This window comes from Delphinapterus leucas, chromosome 6, assembly GCF_059928025.1.
Source record: "Delphinapterus leucas isolate spDelLeu-1000000601 "Yukka" chromosome 6, BTC_Dleu_Yukka2, whole genome shotgun sequence".
NCBI lineage: Eukaryota > Metazoa > Chordata > Mammalia > Artiodactyla > Monodontidae > Delphinapterus > Delphinapterus leucas.
In genome coordinates, this window is record NC_143134.1 from 89,710,380 (window position 1) to 89,730,000 (window position 19,621).

At 35.2% G+C, this 19,621-nt stretch overlaps 1 protein-coding gene across 4 annotated transcripts in view; it reads left to right on the plus strand.

Annotated features, from left to right (window-relative positions):
• The window catches only part of ZCCHC7 (zinc finger CCHC-type containing 7), a 236,268-nt gene that overhangs the window by 180,327 nt on the left and 36,320 nt on the right, over positions 1-19,621 (plus strand). For all 4 annotated transcript variants that reach the window (XM_022600169.2, XM_022600171.2, XM_022600168.3 and 1 more), the window contains exons 3-5: positions 585-628; positions 1,844-1,969; positions 3,130-3,300. In XM_022600169.2, the coding sequence (XP_022455877.1) occupies positions 585-628; positions 1,844-1,969; positions 3,130-3,300 (341 nt within the window). The remainder of the gene's footprint in view (positions 1-584; positions 629-1,843; positions 1,970-3,129; positions 3,301-19,621) is intronic.

Here is a 19,621-nt window from a genome sequence, read left to right on the forward strand (position 1 = left end):
CGTGTCCTCTGTATCGGCAGGCAGACTCTCAACCACTGCGCCACCAGGGAAGCCCTGATAAAAGGTTTTGATGTGCTTGTTTACACAGTTTTGGGGGAATGTCCTGGTACCCAAGGTCAGTGACTTTCCTGACTAGAGACTTCTGAGTTGGGGAGAGGGGCTGTGGCAGCTGACTCACAAAGCAGGCTTTTAGTCAGATAAGGGAAGTTTAGATAAGATTTCTCTCTGCACCTGCTGTTGGGTTTTTGGTCCCTTCAGTGATTTTTATATATATATATTTGTTTATAGTTTGATGGTTTTTAAAGCATTTTCACGTATCTCACTTATTTCGCACAATATTTTTTAGGTATACAGGGAAAATACTATTATTCCCATTTCAAAGGTAAGGAAACTGAGATTAAGAGAGGTTAAGTATTTGTTCAGAGCCACACAAATAATGACGGTGTCAAGATAAGATGTTAAGGGGTTCACATTTCTCACTACACCCTTGGGGTTCAATTTCAATACTGACACATTGAATAAGTTATTGTCAATCAAGTGCTTTAAAGGTGTCAAGATCGAGTAACATTTTATTTGTTTTGTAGGAGAAGATGGTGTAAACTGGTTCATCAGTGACAAAGACGTTGAGGTAAAATCAAAACAGTTTTGAAGTTATGAATAATAGAATAATAATTTTCTTTGAGGTGTAGTTTCACTTCATTATGATGACTTAATAAGCTTTTTAAAAGTAGCAGCAGTCCAAGTATCTTGTAAGAAAAAGTTTAATTTTAGTCTATGGGTGATTGAATTTTTCAGAAGCCTATTTCAGCCTTGATCAGTCAGTTAATTGCCATAATGATTTAGTCCCCTTTCCCTTTTGTTTCTTCTCTGCTATGGTAAGTCCTCTCAGCCCATTTTGCCTGATACCACTAAAGATCAACACCGGAAATAACTGCTTCTTCAGTGTAAGGAAATGGTTAGTCTATATTTAGGATGTGGCAGGTGTTTGTCTTTGTCAATTATTAGCCTTAATTATGACAGATGGCTAGAAAAGAGAGTAATTTTACAACTTGGTATAAGGAAAATGTTAAGAGATAATTAGATTATGTCTCCTTTTGAGGCCTACTTGGCCAGTTCAGCAGAATAACAAGTAAAAGATGAAAGTTTTTTTCAAAGATGGAATTGTACCAAACAAGATAAAAGCATGGTTGGCATTTAGGTATTCCTCTTTAGATAGTCCGTATGATATGCTTTGCTAATGTTCTCTTGCAAGATACTGGATTTTGGCTAGAATATGGGACAGCTAGAATTGGATCAGTGTAGGCAGAATGGATCTTAAAAGGACTCTAGGGGAAGGAAATTATCTCATTCTCTTAGAAATTAAAATCCAGTTTGTAGGCAGTAACCCTGGGCTGTTCAAGAGAAGGAATGTATTTGGTCACTATGTGGTTTTATAACTTTATAAAGGACAAAATTATAAAAAACACCAACCCCTAACTAAAAATTTAAGCAAGTTTCTCATTCAGAAAAATGTGGTATATATCCAGATATATGTCAGCAATATCTTTGACTCTGAATGCCACTGGAATGTCTAAATGATGCATTTCAGTGCCCCTACTAGACCTGAACCGTAAGTAGAGAAAGATAAAAAAGAAATGGAACCATATGGAGAAGTGTAAAAGAATAGGGGAGATGGGCAGACAAAAAGTAGAGCTGTTTTCATGGCACCCCTTTTAAGTTTTTCTAACTCCTTTTAAGAATACAAAGTTCCCTGTTTCTAAGTTCTAAATTGAACAGATTATGACTGTTAATTCTCTTGAACAGAGTGAAATAATTTTAATTCTTGATCTTTTTTTTCCCTTAGGCACAGATAGGTAAAAAAAGAACATCTGGAAGATGGGCCCACCGATACTATTCAGTCAACAAAAACGTTACCTGTAGAAATTGTGACAAATGTGGCCATTTGTCAAAAAACTGCCCCTTTCCACAAGTATGTGAAATATGTAATGTGTCTTTCCACATTGTTAAAATCAAAATCATAGGGTTGGAACCCTTACAACCTTACAATTCAAATGTTATATAATATATGTGTTAAATTTCATATTACATGTTTATGTAGGTCGCAGCCTAGAGTAGTAGTAAAGAACAATAAATCTACAGCCAGAATCAATTTCAGCATCCCATTAGTAGTTGTACAACCTTAGGCAAATCATTTCACCTTTTGTGCTTCTCTTTTCTTTTCTATAAAATGAGAAGATTGAATCAGATTGATTCCTGAGACTCATTTCACTTCTAAACCTTCTACTTTACGACACGGCTTGTTTCATTGTGGGATAATTTTCATTGTTAGAAAATTATAATTTTAGGCATTTATAAATGTTTATTGATGTAAATTATGTTAAACAGATACATCAGTCTTTGAAATAACACAGAACTCTTAGACATTTCTTTTTCTTTTTTTTTTTTTTTGTGGTACGCGGACCTCTCACTGCTGCGGCCTCTCCCGCTGCGGAGCACAGGCTCCGGACGCGCAGGCTCAGCGGCCATGGCTCACGGGCCCAGCCGCTCTGCGGCATGTGGGATCTTCCCGGACCCGGGCACGAACCCGTGTCCCCCCGCATCGGCAGGCGGACTCTCAACCACTGCGCCACCAGGGAAGCCCCTTAGACATTTCTTGACACTAGTAAGCCCTTAACAAATATTCCTTCCCTTACCAACTTCCTCTCCCAAATGATTGCCTTTCAAATATTTGAGATGGCTCTCTTGTTTTCTCTTTGTCTTTGCCTGGCAAAGCAGCCTCTTTCTGTATCTGTTGCTCCTGTGACTTAGCTTCCAGATCCTCATCATCCTACTTTCCCTCTCAGACACATTCCACTTTGTCAGTGTTCTACAAGACAAGGCATAAGAAATAGATGCCAGATGATAGTACATGCAGACTAAGCCTTTTTGGCAACCAACAGGTTACAGATGGTTTTGTTAAAGCTCTGATTTCAGACATTTTGTTTGATTTTATAATTATGCTCAAGACCTTCATTGTGTCCCCAAATTGGAAATAGCTTTTTATGGAATTATACTGAAAAAGAAACAGTAGTATTCTATTTGAGACTGAAGTATTTTGCTAAAGAGATTTTCTGTTTGTCTGCCACATAGAAAGTCCGCTCCTGTTGCCTCTGCTCCGAGAGAGGACACCTCCAGTATGCCTGTCCGGCCCGCTTTTGCTTAGACTGTTCTTTGCCTATGTCTTCTACTCACAGATGTCTTGAAAGACCTTCCTGGAGAAAACGGTGTGACAGATGTGATATGATAGGCCACTATGCTGATGTGAGTATCCTGCATGTAACTAATTTGTTGGACTTTGGGGGCATTGTGCCAATCTGTAACCATCTGCCAGCCTACTTAAAAGCATGTTTACTATGCACTGTGTATAATGATAGTCATGTCCCTTTGGCCACTGATCATGTAAATCAGTACTCTAATATCTCAGGATAGGGATCCTACTGAATGGGTTCATCAGGAGGCAGCATCAATAAATCTTGTAAACCTGTGCTGGCTTCTTTGGCTTAATGTGCTTGCCAAAGTACAGGTTGTAATTAAAGAGGTATGTAATAAATAACATGTAAAATTTGTGTACCTATTCATTCATAGTTAAATGAAAATATATATATAAACACTTAACAGTTGTATACAAAGGTCTATATGAAGCCTGCCTTGATGCTGCTTATTGGTGGCTCTTGGTGGTATAATATTCTCATGCAAGAAGGACAAGCCACCAATACTTTAAATATGCTTATCTTAGATCTTTAGATTTAAGAAGACAAAACTAACTTAGAAGACATTTCAGTTACTTGTAGCATGTTAAATTTTAGCACATTGTTATTTTAGACGTCATTTTGCATCATATTATAAATGTCTGTGGGATTTTAGTCACAGTTTCAACCAGAAGGGCTTATAGAAATCAGTATCTAAAAAAAAGTAAGAATTTTTTCCCTTTAATTTGTGCTTCCCAAAGACATGATACAAAGCACAAATATTTTTAAAATTTTCCTTATATTGAATTGTACCTAGAGCCTTTTGCTTAAAAAATTAATATGACTTTCTGTTGGGATGAATTTCAGATTAAGACAAACTAGAATATGAATATTTGGTATATGTGTTTCTTGTGTAAATCATAAAAGAATTATTGATTGTAGTTTTTAAAGGATCTTTATAAACAAATCAAAATAGGATCACTGTCCTATAAGTTAATTTTTTTTCCACTTAATTCTTTATGAATGTGTCTCTGTCAGCTCGTAAAGACTACCTTTCTCATGGCTAACTTTTATTCCATTTTTACCAATTTACCCAGCCATATCTCTACCAATACATTTAGATTTATACTGTTACTCATTTTTTTTTTAAGCAAACATTGCTGCTGTAAACACCTTTTTATATATCTGCATACATGTAAGAGTATTTTGGTAAGTCATATTCTAAATGGAATTGTGTAATTAAAGGATATGTACATTTATCTCTGGATAAATATTGTCAGATTATTCTAAAAGATTGTACCAGTGTATCTACTTGCTAGCAGTGTTTAAGAGTACTCTGAACCCTAGCTGTAATCAATCTTTAAAATTTTTGTCCCATCAGATAAGGAGAAAATGATATCTTACTGTTTTAATTTATATTTCTTAGGCCCCTAGTGAGGTTGAATATGAGTCTTAAGACAAGTTATAGAGATAGAAGTTGTCATTTCATTCCAAAGTAGTTTAAACTTATATTTCAATATTTACTAAGTTTTAAAAATAGTAAATTCTAAGTTGTCTTAGTTTTATTCTGTTGTTCTCTTCATTGAGTTGTCAATTATAATTTCTTAGAAAGATTTTCTAGTTTGGACGTTAGGTTTAAAAGCATATTTTTTAACTTCTTTCTTCCAAAGGACTCTTATAGGTATGGTCTAATTTGCGTGTGATAACAGAAGAGGCTCAGACATTGTCATGAGCAGTTTTTTTGAAATAAGAAACTATAGTACAGAACAGTTAAGAATGGTTTGTAAAAGGTTATATAATTAGCTGTGAATTAAATCTATAGCTCATTCTGCTTAACTTCTTAATTTTGGCCTCTAATGTATGTTAAACTCTTTATTTAAAATGGCCTTGAGGATTAATAACCCCAGTGAATATAAGTTTTTAAGATAGGGTTAGACTGTGGCTGACTTCAGAGAAGGCATCACCCTTTCTCCTAAATCTACCAAGACCTACCATTGGGTTTTTTTTGGTTTTTTTTTAATTACATGATGAAAGTTCTGGACATGAATTGATCTTTTCTCAGCCTGCCCACCTGGTATAGAATTCCCTTGGAGCCCAATCCAACCTGGGCTCCACTGACTCCTTCTGAAGAAATTTGAAGTCCTTCCACTGTCCCAGAAGGTCTTCATGAGGATTCACTTGGGAGCAGTTTCATTCTGGCCCCTGGTTGCTGGGACTATTCAGCTATTCCCACACATGCTTTAAATCTGTCTTGAAACCTGGTCCTCCACAGAAAATATTGTTTCCCTTGCAACCTTCTCAAATGCTTGCTGCTCATTCTCTCTTGACCCACATACCTCTGAATTAGGTTGATTAGGATCAGCCTCTTTCTCACCTGCCGTGACTGCTTCTAAATCATTTCTCCTCCCTCTTTGTGTAGGTATCCTTGACTCATTTAAAGCTAAAACCCTCTGACAATACTGTTCTCCACCCTTCTTTGTCATTTTCATCTTCTCACCTATTGGGATTTATGAAGCCCTGGGTAACTATAGATGCCCTAACCTCTTATAAATTAAGGAGATCAAGAAACTTCCATTTTTGCTTTATACATCCCTATAGCCACACCAGAGTCTCTGTAATGCCAGAGTACCAGTTAAATGTGCAAGGAGAATTAGTAATGAAAACTCATGAGTCATACTCACATTCTTGCTATAATGACTCCTGAACTCAGCTTGGAAAGCTCTTTATTTGTTAACTACTATGTAAAAGTATTTGGGTGAAATTCCAGAGTTTTGCAGTGTAAAGGATAGACAGATGACTCAAGGCCTACTAAAGTCTACCTGGATCACTGGTACCTCCCAAAGGAAGAGAATCTGCAGTATGTAAAGAAACCCAATTTTGAATCTACCACAGATTCTCTCCTCTTGCTGATAGCTTTTAAATAAACCAAGAATCTTAAACTGTCTATACACATTTATCTTGCACATACAGTCCCATTCTGTGGGCTATATCTGACATTACCAAGATAATAATAGCTATAATTAGTTGAATATTTACTGTGTTTTAAGTACTGTGCTAAGTTCATTACCTATTAAGGGGGAGTGGGAGTGCTTTGTTCACTGCTGTATCCTCAGTGCTTAGTAGGTGCTCAGTAGATTTTTGTGATTGCACCAGAGTCATTTATGTAATCCTCATTACCATCATATGAAATAGATACTATTTATTATTACTACCATTTTACAAAAGAGAAAACCAGGACATTGTAAGCTTAGGGTTTACCCAAGGTCTCAAAGTTAAAATGATGCTGTACTTCATGAATGTACATAGAGAAAGTTCACTTACTGACAGACTAGACATTGTCAGTTTAACTCCTTCTCAGAAGATCCTCTCAAGTTTCTGTCTTAAACCTGCAGATATTGTGGATCTGATAAACAACTTTGATAATAAACTTATGATATTTAAAATATCAATACATTATAAAATAGATGAAGAAAAATATTTTCCAAATAAAAATAAATATAATTTATTTTAAAAGTTTTCAGCTCTTCAGAGAATTTCTGAGGATCAGCAAAGCATTGTAGACTGTTAATTTTCAGCCACAGAACCAAGTCTGTGATACCATAGAACTGTGCTTCTCACAAAAGACCATCTCAGCCTTGGCAGTCTCTGTTGTTGAGATTGTCACCCTTTTACATTAAAGCATAATGACTGAGTTAATCAGCATCAGATATAATTGCAACCTGAACGTGAATTTTCTTCCTTTCTCCAGCAGTTTTTTCTCAAATTTCCTGCTCAGTCTTCTATCCCAATTCATACTAAATAACTCCTTTAACCATCATTTATAAGAATAAAATGCCATCTATTTGTGGGGCACTCAGCACTTGAGTCACTCCTTTAAGTCAGATTTTTAAATGTAGTGGGAGAAAATAATCCATAGGATATATTTCACTTGATTCCTTTCTTTAAATATTTGATTCTATAAAAAAGAATCTCTTAAGTATCACTGTATACTAAAATATTTTTAGCAACTCGAAAGTTTATTTTAAAAATGAGAACTCAATATAAGCTGTGTAGGCTTTCGCATAGACATTAGTGCCCAGCGAATGTCTCCTCAACAAATATATACATAAAACTGAAAACTAGTATTTTTTTAGTTTAATTTTGGTGATTTTTTTTTTTAAGTTTAGTTTAATCACGGGGATTTCCAGCACGAAATGCAGAGTACCTAGTACAAGTATCACCTCTTATCCTTTTCACAGTCTTATTGAGATATTACTGGCCAGAAATAAGACTGGCTGGAACACAATTGTTGAGCTGAATAATTAAGCCAAGATTTGACTTAAAGACTTCCTTAATTCAAATATTTGGTTTTGTTTAATAATTATTCATTCTGCCTTTGTTCAAAAACATCTCCACTGTTCCACCATCCAAATAAACTTTCTATATTTATCAAAAATTTGTTGGTTGCCTACTACATGCTAGGCAGTAATCCAAGTACTAAAGAGATAAAGATGAATAAGATATGGTCCTCGCCTTTGTGGAACTCAGAGTATAGTAAGAAAGGCAGATGTAGGGGGCTTCCCTGGCGGCACAGTGGTTGAGAGTCTGCCTGCTGATGCAGGGGACACGGGTTCGTGCCCCGGTCCGGGAAGATCCCACATGCCGCGGAGTGGCTGGGCCCGTGAGCCATGGCCGCTGAGCCTGCACGTCCGGAGCCTGTGCTCCACAACGGGAGAGGCCACAGTAGTGAGAGGCCCGCGTACCGCAAAATTAAAAAAAAAATAAATAAATAAATAAAAAAGAAAGGCAGATGTGTAAAAGAATGTAAAAAGTGATGTGTTGGAGATGCATCAAGAATGGTGAAAATTAAATAAGAGAGTATCAGAAGACTAAGCTTTGTGACTTGCAAATAATACATACCTGGAAAGTGTAGAAAATGACCTAGACCGTAGGAGGGAGCCAAGTAACTCTGCCTATAATAACATGTCACCTGTCTTTGGAAATATCAGCTGCAAAGTAATGCCATAGGAATTCTCAATCCAGGTAAGTGAGTTTTCCTGTAATCATATGGACTTGAGACATACATGAGGGTCAGTATTTTCTGAGCATTTGTTTGCTTGCCTACTTGCTCTTATGTTTGAAGACAGGACAAAATAAGGAAGAAAATCACTAGCCGTTTCTGGACTGTTTTTCCTTTCTAACTCTATATCTTTTCCTCTCATGGAAAGTCACTTTTCTTTTTTTTTTTAATTAATGTTTATTGGAGTATAGTTGATTTACAATGTTGTGTTAGTTTCTGCTGTATAGCGAAGTGAATCAGTTATACACATATATACATATATCCACTCTTTTTTAGATTCTTTTCCCATATAGGTTATTAAAGAGTATTGAGTAGAGTTCCCTGTGCTATACAGTAGGTCCTTATTATCTATTTTATATATAGTAGTGTGTATATGTCAATCCCAATCTCCCAGTTTATCCCCCCACCTTCCCTCTTGGTAACCATAAGTTTGTTTTCTATATCTGTGACTCTATTTCCGTTTTGTAAGTAAGTTCATTTGTACCGTTTTTTAGATTCCACATATAAGTGATATCATATGATATTTGTCTTCTCTGTCTGACCTCACTCTGTATGATAATCTCTAGGTCCATCCATGTCACTGCAAATGGCATTATTTCATTCTTTTTTATGGCTGAATAATATTCCATTGTATATATGTACCACATCCTCTTTATCCATTCATCCGTCAATGGACATTTAGGTTGCTTCCATGTCCTGGCTATTGTAAATAGTGCTGCAGTGAATCCTTCCAAATTATGGTTTTCTCCAGATGTGTGCCCAGCAGTGGGATTGCTGGATCATACGGTAGCTCTATTATTTTTAGTTTTTTAAGGAGCCTCCATACTGTTCTCCATAGTGGCTGTACCAATTTACATTCCCACCAACAGTGTAGGAGGGTTCCCTTTTCTTCACACCCTCTCCAGCATTTATTGTTTGTAGATTTTTTGATGATGGCCATCTGACTGGTGTGAGGTGATACTTCATTGTAGTTCTGATTTGCATTTTTCTGATAATAAATGATATTGAGCATCTTTTCATGTGCCTCTTGGCCATCTGTATGTCTTCTTTGGAGAAGTGTCTATTTAGCTCTTCTGCCCATTTTTTGATTGGGTTGGGGTTTTTTTGATATTGAGCTGCATGAACTGTTTGTATATTTTGGAGATTAATCCCTTGTCGGTCACTTCATTTGCAAATATTTTCTCCCATTCTGTGGGTTGTCTTTTCGTTTTGTTTATGGTTTCCTTTGGTGTGCAAGAGCTTTTAAGTTTAATTAGGTCCCATTTGTTTATTTTCATTACTCTAGGAGGTGGATCAAAAAAGATCTTGCTGTGATTTATGTCAGAGAGTATTCTGCCTATGTTTTCCTCTAAGAGTTTTATAGTATCTGGTCTTACATTTAGGTCTTTAATCCATTTTGAGTGTATTTTTGTGTATGGTGTTAGAGAATGTTCTAATTTCATTCCTTTACATGTACCTGCCCAGTTTTCCCAGTGCCACTTATTGAAGACACTGTCTTTTCTCCATTGTATATCCTTGCCTCCTTTGTCATAGATTAGGTGCCCATAGGTGCATGGGTTTATCTCTGGACTTTCTATTCTGTTCCATTGATCTATATTTCTGTTTTTGTGCCAGTACCATACCGTTTTGATTACTGTAACTTTGTAGTATAGTCCGAAGTCAGGGTGCCTGATTCCGCCAGCTCCATTCTTCTTTCTTAAGATTGCTTTGGCTATTCAGGGTCTTTTGTGTTTCCATACAAATTGTAAAATTTTTTGTTCTAATCCTGTGAAAAATGGTATTGGTAATTTGATAGGGATTGCATTGAATCTGTAGATTACTCTAGGTAGTATAGTCATTTTGACAATATTGATTCTTCCAATCCAAGAATTAGTATATCTCACCATCTCTTTGTGGCATCTCTTATTTCTTTCATCAGTATCTTATAGTTTTCTGAGTACCCATCTTTTGCCTCCTTAGGTAGGTTTATTCCTAGGTATTATATTCTTTTTGATGTGATAGTAAATATATCATAATTTAATACATTGTTTTAACCCTGGAAAGAATGATTCAGAGTATAATTTGTAACCTAACCACTTCTCCTCATTTCTACCACTATCACCCTGGCACAAGCTATGAGCATCTACTGCGTGGATTATTCTAATAGCTTCCTAAACCATTTCCCTGCCTCCTTGGCCCTTTATAGTCTGTTTTCAGCAGCTGACTGGGTAGTCCTTTTTAAACATAACCCAGATTACATCACTTCTCTGTCTAAAATCCTCAAATAAGACTTTGCATCTCCCTCAGAGTAAAAGCTAAAAGTCTTTACAGTCACCAACAAGGCCACATGTGGTCTGGCTTCTTGACAACATCTCCTTTATAGACATCCCTGTTGCCTACATCCCTGTTGCTTACTCCACCTGGTCTCCTTACTGCTGTTTGAAAGACCAAACATGTTTTCCCTCTACCTGCTGTTCCCTCTGCTGGGAATACTCTGCCCCCAGTTATCCACAGTGACTCACTCCCTCATCTCTTTCATGTCTCTGTTCAAATGTCCCCTTCTTAGAGAGCCCTTCCCTAACCACCCTAGTTAAAACCTCCAGCATTCCCTGCCCTTCTTCCCTGCTTTTTCTCTATAACACTTATGTCTTACATTCTATATATTTTTCTCTCCCCTCTAATTAGAATATAAGTTCCATGTCTGTTTTCAGACACATTCACTGCTGTATCTCCAGCTTCTAGAACAGTGCCTTACCCATGTAGGAGCTCAGTGGGCTTCTAAATATATATGTATAATGGGATTATTGAATAAGCAAATGTGAATGAATTAGAGACCATAGACTTCACTTACCTACTCATGCTCTAGTCAAATGGTTCTGAAGGTTGTCCAGTCCTGCACTTAAATGTATAGGCTTGGACATTCTCAGCTTGACTCATTAAGAGATAAACATCTATGAATAATGTTTCAAATCAAGTTTCAACAGGCTTTCTAAAAGGTATAATATCTACAATATGTGTAAAATAAAATGAAATTTCTAAGGCAAAAGAAATCCTTTTTCTATATTTCCCTTTCACTATCTTTAGTAATCCTAGTGTTTTAAAAAACATTTGCATTGCTCTCAAATGATTTTCTTCAGTGTCTCCTTTTTAAACCAATATTACAGGTATTGATGCAGTCCTGTGTTTTTGGTCTGTCAGCCCTCAGCCTTCATATGGAAAAATCTCATCTATCATTTTGTGATGGAATATACTGTATCTTCTTCATTGGCTTGAAAGGACAAATTCGAGAAAAGAAAATATAAAACTCAGATTATGATAACCTTTTATAATTCAAAGAATCATAGACAAACATTTTCCTGCTGAACTTGATTAAAGTAAGGACAAACCACTGACTTACATTAGATCTCCTTAAGAAAATGAAAATGCCTAAATAAGAGTAGATGAGTAAAAAATAAGTGTAGTAAATGTGCCCTCTCCCCCCAAAAAAAAACTTTAAAAAGTTTTTCAAGGTACCACAAAATAATTTGGATAAAAGCACAATGCTGAAGAAGGAAGGGAATAATTTTGAAAAAAAGATTATCTCTGAAAAAACTAAAATATCAGAGGTATATCATTATAATAGATTGATATGAATACTTAGTTTAAAATGTAGTTCTGCTGACACCTGAGCATTGAACCGACTTTTGAGAATAAAGAAAATCAGGTTAGATATACTTTGTTACTCTCATTTTTCACGATATTTCATTATTTAAAACATAATGTTGAAGGAAGAGGTCATGGCTGGGATTGATTGATTTGCTTAATAGAAAAATAATTGTTGAATAGGCTTATAAGATACTTATTTACCTGGGAGACCAGAATACGCCCCCAAGGAAGTTAAGTGTAGACTTCTATGTTAGAGGTCTCATTCTCTTGATGGGTCTTTGCAGAATTCATGATGTTAGTGAAAATTCATATGTGTTCATTGTTCAGGGAGTAAATCCCAGAATTAGTCATTAATAATATATTGGAACTGTTCCCAAACTACCTAAGAAATGAATATCTGAAACTTTTCGTGGTTAAAAATATGTTTAACCTTATGGAAATAACCTTGGCAGGGAAAAAGTTCTACATTTTTAACTGACGGTATGTAATTTAGTACAAAGTGTGAAGAGACCAGTCTTTACTTTGAAATTCAACTGAATGGTATCCTTTCTAGTCACCTCTGACTAACCTGATGAATTCCACCAGCCTCCCCAAGTTTCCCTATAGCACATGCCTCATGGCCTAGTATTAGTCACTTTCAGTAGAACTAGCAGATGGAGAGCAGGTTTACGTTTTCTTTATAGAAGTTTTAAGAATAAGTTTGTAGAGGATAGAGATGGATCCGTTTCTAGACCCCTAACTTACACCGAAAGAGGAGAAAGATTGTCCCTGAACAGTCTATAAAACAAGCAGCTCTAAAAATGAAAGGATAAATAAACTTTAGTATTTTATTGAGAATTTTATTTGGCTTAGGAATGGACCTAATCTTCAGTGCAGTCACATTGGGAAGACATGAGTTTTTGATAAATAGAGCAGCAGGCCACTGGGAATTTTGTTAAATTTCTGACTCATTCTATCATTATACTCCTCACCTTGGACTTAAATTTAACTTTTAAATCCAATAATAAGGACAAATTCTGAGACATAGTTATCTAAGTTATGAATTTGGAGAGTGAAATTAAGGAAATCAGATCCTCATTAACACCTGGAAGGCTAAAAGTTTTGTTTACTAAGCATTACAGGCTAAGGTCAACTCCCATACATAATTATAAATATATATATAATATATATATAAATAAATAAAAAATATATATATTTAAAAATTCCATACAGCTTTTTGATTGGGTTCTGATCATCTCCCTCAAATAGTACATAATGAAGGAAAATACAGCAACTGGAAAAGATTTTCAACCTCTAAAAAGTATTCAAAGTCTTAATTATGGACATCTATCTTTCTTAGCTTACTCATCGTTAAAAAGATAGCACTCTTTTGATCCATGAACATGGATGTCTACATTTGTTTGTGTCTTCTTATTTCTTTCAGCAAAGTCTTATCGTTTTCATTGTACAGATTTTTCACTTCCTTGGCTAAATTTATTCCTAAGTATTTTGTTGTTTTTGATGCTATTATGAATGGGATAGTTTTCTTTGTTTCTTGTTTTGATGCTTCATCATTAGTGTAAAGGAATGCTACTGTTTTATGTAAGTTGATTTTGTAACCTGCCACTTTACTGAAATCATTGATTAGTTCCAAGAGTTTTTGATTAACTGTTTGGGATTTTCTTTATATAAGATCATATTGTCAACAAATAGTGACAGTTTTACTTCTTTCTTCCCAATTTGGATGCCTTTTATTTCTGTCTTGCCTAATTGCCCTAGGTAGGACTTCCAGTACAGTCAGCCCTCCGTATTGACGGGTTTCACATCCTTGGATACAAAGGGCCAGCTGTATGCATTGAACTGTACCATTTTATACAAGGGACTTGAGCATCCAAGGATGCCAAGGATTTTAGCACCCGCAGGAGCTCCTGGAACCAATCCCCCACAGATACCAAGGGACAACTATTACAGTGAATAGGAGTGGTGAGAGTGGGCAACTTGGTCTTGTAGCTGACCTCAGAAGAAACCCTTTCAGTTTTTTTTCATTGATTATAATGTTAGCAGTGGGTTTATTGTATATAGCCTTTATTATGTTGAGGTATGTAATGAATTACACGTATTAATTTGCGTATGTTGAAACATTCTTGCATCCACGTATAAATCACACATGGCCATGGTGTACAGTCCTTTTAATTGTTCTTTTTTAAAATTTATTTATTTATTTTGGGCTGCGTTGGGTCTTTGTTTCTGCATGTGGGCTTTTCTCTAGTTGCAGTGCACGGGCTTCTCATTGCGGTGGCTTCTTTTGTTGCAGAGCACAGGCTCTAGGCATGCGGGCTTCGGTAGTTGTGGCTCGTGGGCTCTAGAGCGCAGGCTCAGTAGTTGTGGCTCGTGGGCTCTAGAGCGCAGGCTCAGTAGTTGTGGCGCATGGGCTTAGTTGCTCTGCAGCATGTGGGATCTTCCTGGACCAGGGCTCGAACCTGTGTCCCCTGCATTGGCAGACGGATTCTTAACCACTGCGCCACCAGGGAAATCCTGGTTTGCTAATATTTTAAGATAACACCTCACAACTGTTAGACTGGCTATCAAGAAAACAAGTGCTTGTGAGGATGTGGTGAAAAGGGAACCCCTTACACACTGTTGGTGGGAATGTAAATTAGTCCAACCACTATGGAAAACAATACAGAGATTCCTCGAAAAATTCAAAATAGATCTACCATATGATCCAGCAGTTCCCACTTCTGAGTATATACCCAAAAGAAATGAAATCAGGGTTTTGAAAAGATAGCACACCCATGTTTATTGCAGAACTATTCACAATAGCCAAGATATGGAAGCAACTCAAATGCTCATCAGTGGATGAATAGATAAAAAAGATGTAATATATATATCCAATGGGATATTATTCAGCCATGAGAAAGAAGGATATCCTGCCATTTGTGACAATGTGGATGTACCTTGAGCACATTATGCTAAGCAAGACAAGTCAGACAAAGATAAGTACTGTATGATATCACTTAAATGTGGAATCTAAAAAAAAAAAACTTAAACCTGTAAAAAAAAAAACCCAGTAAAATGGTAGTTACTACGATATTGGAGTGAGGGGATAATATTGATGGTGTTTGAGGGTACAAACTTGTAACTAGCAGTAAGTAAAGCACAATATAATGAATATAGTCTATAATACTGTACTATAATGATGTAATATGATAAATATTGCTTCCTTGACAATCATATTACAGTATATAACTCTATCAAAGTAACACAGCCCAGCCATACACCTTAAATTTACAAATTGTAACATGTAAATTGCCTTACCTGGTTTAGGGATGCTTATACAGAACTCTTGGTACATTTATAAAACTCTGGGACAAAATGAATGGTCTTTTAATGGAGTAGATGATTTTCAGTGTAATAAAACATCCCTACTTTGCAGATCCCTCTATAATTATAATTCCTTCCCTGTTCCTCACAAACAAGCCAGACATCTGATTGAGAAAACTAAAACTTGATCACATCTAAACTTTTCCATGAATAAGTTGATCAGAGACCTGTGCAGTCCTTGGCAGATACCACCTCAGTTCCCAATACTGGCGAGATTCACATAAGCCTCCTTTTTTTACTTTTTTTTTCATTTTCTTTTTCTTTTCTTCTTCTTTTTTTTTTAATGAAGCAATAAAAAATAGTTACAGGCATATGTGAAGAAATGGTAGAGTAAAAATGGAATCAGAGATAACCCTAAATGAGATAAACTCACTACAGGAAATAGGAAACTGAGAAAATCCTAATTCATTCTTCACAGTGTGGATAGAGAAGATAGAGAAGCAATCCAAAGCAAAATGATCAAAGGAAATCCTGATCAAAAGAGCACACACTCAGTATGAGGGAGAAAAAAGGCCTACATCTAGACATATCCTAGTGAAATTTCTGGATATCAAACAAACAAAAATCATGCAAACAAAAAATCATGCAAACAAAAATATACATTACACATACACACAATCAAATTTTCATCAAACTTCTCCTGTGCAATACTAAATTCCAGAAGGCAGCGGAGAAATCTCTGGAGGCTAGAGCATTCAAAGAAAAATAGATGACACAGCCAAGCTGTTGTGCATTTATAAATTTATTGGAAAAGTCAGAGAATAAAATTAGCAGCAATGAACAGTGAAATCAGGAAAGCATACAGTACGTGTCTGAATACTTCCTCTTAATCTGCTTTTAAACTTAATACTAATTTTAGAAAAAAATTCTTTAAAAAATTTAAAATCTATAATAATGTGGATCATAGATAATTCCAATAAAATAAAAGTTTGTTTCAACTAAAAAAAGAAAAAATAGGCCATGTAACTTTTAGGTTACTAATTTAAAATAAGGCAAAGGATGGGCTTCCCTGGTGGCGCAGTGGTTGAGAGTCCGCCTGCCAATGCAGGGGAAGCGGGTTTGTGCCCCGGTCCGGGAAGATCCCACATGCCGCGGAGCGGCTGGGCACGTGAGCCATGGCTGCTGAGCCTGTGCGTCCGGAGCCTGTGCTTCGCAACGGGAGAGGCCACAACAGTGAGAGGCCCGCGTACTGCAAAAAATAAATAAATAAAATAAAATAAAATAAGGCAAAGGAAACTTAATATAGCAAACAATAGGGGAAATTGGAAACAATAAGAATATAAAAAACAAAAAGGATGAGAACAAAATTAGGACCAAATATATCAATTATCACAATAAATAAATATTAAATGCTCCTACTAGAAAACAAAGACACCAGTTTCAGAAACCATAAAAGAAATAGAAGATAGATTTAAGAGAATAGATTTAACTTTTTTAAAAAGAAGTTTATCCAAAGAGACCTTTAATGAAGTTAAATGACAAACCACAGCTTGAAAAAGATTTTTATAAAATATGTCATGGGATAATTACCTATAATATATAAAATGCTCTTACAAATTAGTAGGAAGAAAAAATGTCTCAATAATAATGATATTCAGTGTTAGGTTGTGCTAGGAAAGTACATTTGAATAACCTTTCTGGAGTTTAAGTGATAGATGTTTGCAAAGATACAGCTACAAGAATGTTCACCTCAGAGTTGTTTATAATAATGAAAATTAGAAGCAACTCAAATATTTAACTTCAGGGCCAACTTAAGTGACTTAACAGTATGTCCCATATAATGGAATAACCTTAGGCATTTAAAATATGATGTGGAAATGAGTATTGAAATATAAAGAAGTTACTAGTATGTTAAATGAAATGCGTAAATTTCAAAAGTTATGAAATATCCAATTTCTGTATAAATATACATATTTATATGTGTATATAGATTTGCATAGAAAAAGTTTGAAATGAAGTATTCCAAACTGCTTACTATAGTTATATCAAGAATTATAAAGGTTTTTAAAATTTCTGTTGGTCTTTATTTTCTGTTTTTGTAATGAGCATATATTCATTTTATAACTTTTTACCTTGAAATTTAATGTGCATTATTCTATTGCTGCTTATAAACATTTTAGGAATAGTGTGGTATGCAATCTAAGCCTATATTCATTCTTTTTTTTTCTTTAATAATAAATTGACTCTTTTTTCTTTTGATGTTCAATTTATGAATATGTATAGATTTATGTAAACACCATCACAACCAGGATACAGAAGAGTTTTACCACCCTGAAAAACTCCCTCATGCTTTATAGTCACTCTCCCCTCATCCTTAACTTCTAGCAACCGTTAATCTGTTCTCTATTACTATAGTTTTGTCCTTTCAAGAATGCCATGTAAATGGAATCATACCGTTGTAAACTTTTGAGACCAGCTTCTTTCACGTAATATTTTGAAGACTCATATGAGTTGTTGTATGTATCAGTAGTTTGTTCCTTTGTAGTATTCCATTTTATGGATGTACTACAGTTTGTTTATCCATTGAGGCACATTTGGGTTATGTATAGCTTTTGACTATTACAAATAAAGCTGCTATGAATATTTGTATACAGTCTTTTTGTGAACATAGTTTTCATTCCTCTGGAGTAAATTTCCAGGTGGAGATTACAGATCCTATGATAACTGTATGTTTAACTTTATAAGAAACAGCCATATTGTTCTCCAGAGTATGCGTACCATTTTGCATTCCCACCAGCAAAATGAGACTCTCAGGAAGATGAGAGTTCTAACTGCTCTGTATCCTCACCAGCATTTGTTATTGTCAGCATTTTTTATTTTGCCCATTCTAATGGTTGTGTAGTACCTATCTCTTTGTGATTTTAGTTTGCATTTGCCTAATGGCTAACAATATTGAATATCCTTTTATATGTTTATTTGTCATCCTTATATCCTCTTTGGTAAATTGTCCAGATACTTTCCTAACTTTTAATTAGAGTGTCTATTTCTGATTGTTGGGTTTTGAGAGGGTTTTTTTCAATATTTAGGATATGTCTTTCATTGGATATATGATTTCCATAAATTTTCTCCCAGTCTATTACTTGTCTTTTTATTATTCTCTTGACAGTTTGTTTTGTTTGTTTGTTTGTTTGTTTGGCAGAGCAGAAGTTTTAAAATTTGGTGAAATCCAATATATCAGTTTTTTCTTATATGGATCAGGCTTTTGGGGCCGTTTCCAAGAACTTGTTACCCAACTGCAATTAGCAAAGATTTTCTCCTGTGTATTCTTTCAAACAGTTCCATGTTTTATATTCAGATCTATGATCCATTTTGAGTTCATGTTTGCATAAAGTATGAGGTTTAGATCAAGGTTAATTTTTTTACCCTTGGGTGATCAATTGTTTGCTATTTGTTGAAAAGACTGTTCTTTCTCCATTGAATTGCTTTTGTATCTTTTTCAAAGATTAAATGACCACGTTTGTGTGAATTGATTTCTGGACTCTCTGTTCTGTTGCACTGATTTAGGTACCTGTCCCATCACCAATACCATACTCTCTTGATTCCTGTAGCTTTATAGTAAGTGTTAAAATAGGGTAGTTTGATTTCTTAAACTTTGCTCTTCTTTTATGAAATTACTGTAGCTATTCTTGTTCTTTTCCCTTTCCATTTAAGTTTTACACTGAGTTGTCTATACCTACAAAAAATCTTGATGGGACTTGGATTGATATTGTGTTCAGTCTGTGTAGATCACTGAGGAGAATTGACTCCACTATTTTGAGTCTTCCAATCCATGAACATAGTATATCTCTCCATTTATTTAGATCTGTAGTTTCTCTTGTCAGAGTTTTGTAGTTTTCAGTATATACAAATCCCCTCATATTTAGGTTTATACCTAAGTATTTCATTTTCTTGTAAATGGTATTGTTTCTTAAATTTTGGTTTCAATTTTTTATTGCTTGTATATAGAAAAAAGTTTGGAGTGAAATATTCTGAAATGTTTGCAATTATCTCAGATGGTAATTATCTCAGGTGGCTTTTGTATTTTCTATTCTTATAATGAATATGCATTACTTTAATAATATTTAATGTTATTTTATTATTTAAAAAAAAAAGCTTCTGGGGGTAAAATTAGTACAGTCTCAGCACAACTTTGGACCTAAAGGTGATTACTCATATACCTGACATATCCTGGATGCTATAAGATTCTTGGGAGAAGATGAAAAGAAAATTTTCCCAGGAGAATTCTGTGAGAATCAGAGAACTAGAACTGAATGACAGGGCATGATTATAAATAAAAGGAGTATAATGTAGTTGGCTAAGATGAATTAGGATTATTTTCAGTGATTTGAACCAGTTTGCTCTTCTATGT